Source organism: Psammomys obesus, unplaced genomic scaffold (genome assembly GCF_907164565.1).
Source record: "Psammomys obesus unplaced genomic scaffold, mPsaObe1.curated_primary_1811, whole genome shotgun sequence".
Taxonomy (NCBI): Eukaryota; Metazoa; Chordata; class Mammalia; order Rodentia; family Muridae; genus Psammomys; species Psammomys obesus.
In genome coordinates, this window is record NW_026596085.1 from 3,286,646 (window position 1) to 3,294,333 (window position 7,688).

The 7,688-nt window shown below is 55.8% G+C and overlaps 1 protein-coding gene across 2 annotated transcripts in view; it reads left to right on the forward strand.

Moving 5' to 3' along the window:
* The first annotated feature begins 4,125 nt into the window (after positions 1-4,125).
* Hdac7 (histone deacetylase 7) overlaps positions 4,126-7,688 on the forward strand; it is a 36,376-nt gene continuing 32,813 nt past the window's right edge. For both annotated transcript variants that reach the window (XM_055626847.1, XM_055626848.1), the window contains exon 1: positions 4,126-4,276. In XM_055626847.1, coding sequence (XP_055482822.1) covers positions 4,258-4,276 — 19 coding nt within the window. In that variant the 5' untranslated portion in view covers positions 4,126-4,257. The remainder of the gene's footprint in view (positions 4,277-7,688) is intronic.

Below are 7,688 nucleotides of genomic sequence, written 5' to 3' on the forward strand. Positions count from 1 at the left end.
AATCTCTGGCCCCTTATTACTTTTATTCTATTTTGGGCGTGTGCGTGTGTACGTGTGTATCTGCTTGGTGTCTGTGTGTGTGTTTGGGGTTTGGGGGTATGTGGTGCATATGTGTGTAGGGGCACGTGTTGGGCTGAAGTTGCCATGAATGTCCTCCTTAATTGCTTTTTACTTGTATGTACTGAGGCAGAGACCCTTGTTGAACCCAGAGCCAGCTAGCTAGCTAAATGCCACCCGCCCCCAGAATCCTGTCTCTGCTTCCAGAGTGCTAGGATTACAGGCAGCCACACCTGCCAGCTTTTACATGGGTTGTGGGGATTCGAACTCTCGTCCTCGTGCCTGCACATCAAGTCATCCACCTGTTCCTTCTACTTCTTATTTCTCGTACCAGGAAACCTTTTATTTGGAGTTGAGGACTTAATCTCTCCTGTTAATCTGAAAGTCTAAAAATAGTTGGTATTTGATCCTAGGCTCAACCCAATTCCATGCAGGGCCGTCCTCTGAGGTCCCCTGGGGGCCTTGGAGAATGAGCACACTAGGGTTGGCTTTGTGAGGCATGCCTGAGAGTAAGTGCTGATTGGGGGAAGACTTGTAGCTCCAGTCAGCATAGAGGGTGGTCCCTAACGCCCCAACAGACTCCATACCTTTCTGCAGCTTTGAACCCCCGGCCTTAAGGAGGCCCCCAGTAGTATTTATTGAATGAGCAAATGGCCTGTGACGTTGAACAGCTTTGGTCAGGTTTCTTCACCCTAATGGGCTATACTCCGTTTATGAGCATAACAAGGATTGTTACAATCTGGCAGCTGGAGAGATGGCTCAGTGGTTAAGAGCGCTTGCTGTTCTTGCGGAGGGCCTGGGTTCAGTTCCCGACACCCACGTGGCAGCTCACAACCACTGGTAGATCCAGCAGCTCTGACACACGCACCCTGGTTCTAGGGCAGCAGAGGTCTGCTGCCCTCTTTGAACACCAAGCATGCATGTAGTATGCATTTATGCATGCAGACCAAACACTCACATGCATAATATAAAATAAACAAATCTTTAAAAAATCTTAAAAAGAATAATAATCTGGTATTTGTCCAAAGGCTAGAATCGGGCTATTTGGTACATACTTGGTAAAAGGTAGCTTTCCAAGGCAAGAAGAAAAGGAAAGGGAGAAAGAAAAGGACTGTAGGCCCTAGGTCAAAGGAAAACAGAAAGGGATGTCTGCAGGATTTTGGTTGTCCAGAGACCCCGGTAAAGGCAGAGCCTTTGGAGCCAGTCTCCCCACCTTTTCTCCCCCTCCCTTTGTTTTTTGTTTGTTTGGTTTGGGGGGATTTTTTTTTTTGAGACAAAAGTTTCCCAGTGTTACCCTGGCTGTCCTGAAACTAGCTGTGTAGACCAGGCTGATATTGAACTCACAGAGGTCCACCTGCCTCTGCTGGGAGTAAAGGCGTGCTCCTCCACCACTAGGCTCAGAGCCAGGCTCTTATAGCTCGTGTTCAGCTGAGCAGGCTGGGAGAAGTCTGGACTCAAGAGCTCTTTAGAAACCTCCCATGGTAACTACCATAGCAAGAAGGAGGTAGCCTGCATTTTTCTTTTATCTCTAGGGGTTCCTGGAGGCTAACAGATGCCATTAGGGAACGCAGGGCTTAGAAACTGGCTTGGGAATCTGGGTGAGGCCGGGCTATGGGAGTCAGAGGTCTGTCTGTCAGCAGACGGAGAGGTCCGGTTCAGCCTCCCAGACAGACGAGGCTCAGGTGTTTTCCTCTCTGCTTATGATTTTTAGGGGTAGCGAGTCCTGGTGTGAGCAGAAAGCCACAGGTTGGGTGCTGTGAGCATGGAGAAGTGGTTACACATCTTTATTCCACTCGTTCAGAAATCCGTGGCTGGATTAAAAAGAAAGGGCAGACTCACCAACAAATACATGAGTGCTACGCCTGTGGAAATGAGCAAAGGCTCAAATTCAGCACAGAAACAGCTGTAGGGAAGGAAGACAGGTATGCGGGGCCAGTGTACAGTTACGGGAGGAGGGAAATAACGAGAGAGATTGGGGGTCTTGTGTAAACAATGGTTTCTCTGAAGCTACAGGCCCCAAAGAAGGATCTGGAAATTGTTGTTCTTGTTTGTTAAGACGGCTCAGGAGATGAGCAGGTGTCTTGCAGACTCAGAGCCGGTAAATCCTTGGACAGAAGTTGTACGATCCCTGAAGGTGGTGACTATCTGTCACGATTCAAAAAAGAACTCACAGAGTCTGAATTCTGTGCAAAGCACTGTGGGAAACGCAGCCATGGCAGAGGTGCTGCACTCAAGCTAGGTCTCTCTTCTTGAATGCTTGTGAGGAAGAAGAGATCAAGACTGGTAGACTAGGTGGGCCAGTGTGTGGAGAAGAACCTCAGGGTGGCTGTGGAGGAGTCCTTCAAGGAAGAGGAAAACCCTTCCGGCTGAGGGAATCTCAAAACACTTCAAAGGAGGCGGTATTGAGAAGCGAAGGGATTTCAACAACAGGAGAAAGGGCACAGAGGGCATTTACCTTGTAGAGGGCATCTTGGGCCAAGGCAGGGAAGTGGGTAAGAATGAGAACGTGATGGGGAACAATTAGCAGACAGAGCTGGCTGAAGTGGTAGTAACAGTAACTACCACTGAGCAAGGTACCAGGAAGCAATGGGCAGGGATGGGAGTGGCACCCATGGAACGAGGCCGTGGGTGCTGGGGAAGGAGTCTGTGGCACACATTAATGGGTACAAAGGGGTTAAACTTAGCAGCTGAAAATCAAGGGAAGATCAAGAGACCAAACCTGTGACTGAGGCTGCTCAGCAGCAGCCTGGTGACCGTCCCTCTAGGCCACCCAAGACTCTGGCTTCCATGATAGCACATCTCTAGGTCCGCCTCAGTTTCCCTTTCTAAAGATTCTTGGCGTTCCTAGGACTCAGGGAGTAGAATGGGGTCAGAAGGAAGCTGCTTTTCAGCGGCCAGCACCCCACAAGCAGTGGAGCCCAGCGTTCCTGGTGGATGACCTCTTCCCTTCCCAGTTTTCTGACCTTGCAGATTGCTGGAGGCAGCAGGGCTGATAGGCCAGGCCAGGAAGCACAGTGGGAGGGTCCTCAGCCCCTGACCCTTGAATCTGACCTCGCCACCACCACCATCTAAGAGGAGACTGGGGGAGAGGCAGGGAGGGCTACCGTGCAAAGCCAGTCCTCCGCTGAGTTTATTAGCTGAGGGAGGGCTGGAGGCGTCTGCATTCCGACTCACAGACTGGAACATTTCTGTGATCCGCTGTAATGCACTGGGGGACACTGGGCACATTGCTGAAGTTTGACTCATAGGGACCAGCGTGGGGGGGGTGCAAAGGAGGGTCATTGTGGAGGGAGAGGAGTGGAAGAGGAAGAGGAGAGGATGGAAGGAAATCCCTTGAGGAATTTCTCTTTAAAAAAGAAAAGTTCCAAAAACTGCACCACCACCCCCTTTTTTTTCCTTTTAATAGGAACAGGCTGGACCCTTCTGCTCCCCTCAGCAGACATTGGGGGGCGGGGGGTGCCACTGGGGTTGGACTGGGCAGTGATTCAAATCAGATCCTGAAGTTTTCCTGAGGCGAGTCCCGCTTGTGTGTGTGAGGGTTAGGATGGGGCGGGGGTGTCCGTCTGGGATTCCCTGCTCGGGACTCCAAGCGTGTCCTGCTCTCCCTACGTGTAGGCTCTCTCCGCGTGGACTTCTTATGTGCGTAGATGTGTGCTCGGGAGTCCTCCCCCGAGGTGTAAATCACCCCGGCCTGTGTAAACATGGATGCACGCTCCTGTACGCTGTGTAGGCACGGGTGCACGCTCTCAGGTATCTGGGTTTCCGGGAATTGTGCGCGGGGTGCAGCGCCGCGCCGCGGCTGGGGCTCGGCGGCCGCGCGCGGGTCCGGCCGCGTCCCGCGTTCCGGGTTCGGCGCTGCCTCCGGGGCGGTGCGCCGCGCCCCTCCGCGATCGGTGCCCGCCGCCAGCCCGAGTGCGGCTGAGCAAAGCCTGCCGGGGTGGTGTGTCCCAGGGCCGCGAGCGCCGGCCCCCTCCCTCCCCTCCCCCTTGGCCCGCTCTCAGACTCAGATAAAGCATTTCCTTCCATTGTCATCCTACCCGGCCGGCCAGGCTGCCAGGGCCCTCCCCCTCCCGGCCCCCTCCCTTCCTCTCGCCGTCTCACAGTCGCTCTGCAGCCTCCGGCGACCGGGGGGGATGTGAGGCCGGCGCCCCGGCCCCCCGCCCGCCATGAGCCCCCGGCTCTGAGGGCCCCGGCCCCTGGATGCACAGCCCCGGCGCGGGTGAGTACCGGGCGGCCACCCTCGCCCCGCCCGCCCCGCCCTGCGCGCGGCACCCTGCGCCGCCCGCCCGGGCTCCGGCTGCTGCGGATGCGGCTGGGTCTCCGGCCGGTCCGGCTGGCCGGGTCCTCCGTGCGTCCCCGACCGCGCCCGCTCGGCCCAGCTGTAGCCCTCTCGCCGCCCGGGCTGGTTCCGGGGCCGGACGACTCCGGCCTCCTGCGGGGCGCCCACATCCGCCCGCTCCCGGGCAGCGACAGGCCCCGGGGAGGCAGCGGGAGGCCCGGGGCCGCCTGTGCAAGGGCTGGACGTCCCGTCGTCACCCTCCTGCCCGAGATCCCGGAGGCACGGCCGGCCGCTGAGGCCCGGGGAGGGGGCGGTGCTCCGGGGCGGAAGGTTTGGAAGCGGGAGGGTAAAGGGTAGGACCCACTGAACTGAGGCCGGACTTGTGGGGCTGGACATCAGCGCCCCCATCTCGTGGAACCGGGCAGGGCCCTACTCAGATCCCGTGGCTGGGGCAAACGTCCCCTCGAGGGACACTGGGCTGGGAGATTTCTCTGAGCATCACCCCCTTTTCCTTGACCACCCATCAGAGGGGAGAGCCAGACACCTGTGCCCAGCTGAACTGGGAGGGCTTGGACCCTTAAGGGTACGGGAAATTGGGGGCTGCAGGCTGAGTACCGAGCTCTAGGGAGCTGCATGTGTGTTCTCCCCCCGCCCCCCAGCCCCAGGTCTGTTAGTGCTGAGACGTATGAGAACCCGGGCAAATCTGGCAACTGAGCTGTCTTTCCACTACAATTACTCGGCCAGTAAGTTGGAAGAGAAAACTGGGTCCTGCAGGTCACCTAATGCGGCCCACTTCCTTCCCGCTGGCTGCCGGTTGGGGGCCGACCTGGGGCTGGCCATTGAGCCCTGAACTGTCCTTGCTGGCTGTCCAGCATTTCCAAAAGCCTTCTGCATCTGGCGCTGGTTGGCTTGCTGCAAACTATCCCTTCCCACATCCCAACTCAGCATCTGCCTGAGGCCCAGCTCTGCCTGCCAAATTTTTAGGGTGATAATAGGACATTGGCCCTCGGTGGCCCTGATGGGAGCTCAGCATCTGGAATCAGGAACCCATCCTCCAGACTTACCTAGTCTTAGGAGACTTCGCTCAGATTCCTTGCCCAGCCATTGGAGACCATGACTTTGGTTGGTTTCTACCTCTAACTTGTACTTAGGTGATCCATTTCTTCCCAAGAGGACCCAGTAGGCTGCCACACTCCCCTCCCCTCCGTGCCAACCCTCACACGTCTTCCCAATGTCTTCTCCAGCTGCTGCAAACCATCCACTCACTCCCACCTCCTTGCTCTCTGATTCCCCTGACATCTCCCCTCAGTAACTAAGTAATTTTCATCTTTACAGTCACTCCTGAGGGAAACTGAGGCACAGAGCAGTTCCACTGTGTGGTATCCAGACAACTGAGATTGGACCAGGTCCAGAACCGGCCGGGGCTGATCCTTGTCCCCCTCTCTGTTGTCCTCTGATGTCCCTCCCAAGCTAGGAGCTCAGAGCTGGGCTTTGGGAAGGCCGTGTGCACCTGAACCCCCTGTCCCTCAGTTCAGCCCCGTGGCTGGGTCTCTCTCTTCTCTCTTCCTATGAGGGGCATAGGCTGAGCTTTGTGGCAGAGAAGGTTTCTCTTTGAAGCTGGTCACCTCACTTAAGCTTGCTTTTCCCACAGTTAACATCATAGGAGGTGGCATGGAGGGATTCTGAGTCCACTTCGCAGAGCTCAGAACTGGATGGACTGACCACAAATAATCAGTGTTCAGTAGAAAGTAGGGGACAGGTAGAGAATACTAGGTCCTTGCCTCCGGGGTAATGGACCTCACCTAGAACGCCTGGTGGCTCAGTTGTGATGGAGAACGGGGACCGTTTTGCAGCTGTAGGCATGTTTCCCAGGACCGGGAAGATGGCGACCTTTGAAACCCATCATGTCTTTTTTGCCTTCTTTCCCCCTGGCCTTTCTTTAAGAACTGGTAGTTTTAAAGTTCACCGAACCCAGAGAGGAAGGTAAGCTACTAATGCAGGGCCCAGGGTCACCCAGCCAAGAATGGCTCCAGCCAGACCCTGTGCCTCTGCCAGTGCCTGCCTATCCTTGCCCAAGCTTTTCCTTCGTCAGCTGTGGTCTGGAGCCTCCAGAGGAGTGCAGGGTATGCAAGGCTCGAAGGCATATCCCCCTGGAGGCACCACCAGCTCCAGGACTGTGCATTTGTATATGTTGGATTTGTTCACTAGATGTGGCGCTTCCTCTGGGGCAGGAAGCCTTGATTTCCTGTGTTGGGGGGTGGTGGCAGGGACTAGGAGTGGGGGGCCCACCGGGCCATCCCTGATGTTGTTTGGAATCACAGAAGGGCAGAGCTTTTGCTTGAGGCTGCTTCCCTAATCCAAGGGAGGCAGGAAGGAGAGCACCGGCTGGACCGGGAGGCCCAGGTTGAGGCTGGAGAAGGCTGTGAGTGCCATGAGATGGGGGGTGGGTAACACAGCAGGAAGCCTGGGGAGCAGGTGACCCCGCCGGGTATTGTCTTACTTATAATATTTTCCTTGTTTCTGTGGTAACGTTCCATGGGGGCCTTAGGCCTTAGGCTGCAGGAAGGTGCTCCAGACAGCCCTTTCCTTAGTGGCCCGCGCACTGGGAGCCCCCACATCTAGCTACTCCCCAACCCTTTCGGCTCTGTAGGACCAGGGCCTGGGAATCCAGGCAAGCGGCCTGACCAAGCACTGACTAGCGGGCTGAGTGGAAGCCGCCCCATACTATCTCCTGGCGCGCAAGGGGCAAGGGGAGAGGGGTAGGCTGGGCTTGGGGAAGGCTCCACACAGATTTAGACACCAAGTGTAGCCCCTTCCTCTGCCTCTGCTTCCTCATATCCCATCTTTTTCTCCACTGCCTTCCTCCAGTTATTCAAGGGGTAGTGGAGGACGGGTTGTGGGGGGGCAGAGGCAGGAGGGATGTTTTCATCAGCACAGCGTAGCTCCCTTGGTTCTGGGCTTGTTCCCAGAGGCAAAATAAATTCAGGCTAGCATCTGTTTAGCGTGCGCCTCCGTGTGATATGTGTGTGCGCACTGGGTATGTGGTGGGCGTCTTGTGTTTGCCCAGGGCACCGTGTATCGATGCGGTGCTTCTGGGGCGATCTGTGGTCCATGTGCTGGCCCTGTGGAGTGTTTGGGGCTGTGCACACATGTGGCACAGATGTGTGTCCTCTGTGTCATGGGCACCTTTGTAAGTTATGGTTCTGTGTGAGGTGTATAGAGCCTATGGATAGGTTTCAGAGCAAGTGTACCTATGTAGGAGCTGCTTTTCACAGGTGTCCAGATGTGTATAAAGTGCATTGTCCTTTTTTTTTTTTTTTTTTTTTTTTTTTTTTTTTTTTTTTTTTTTTTT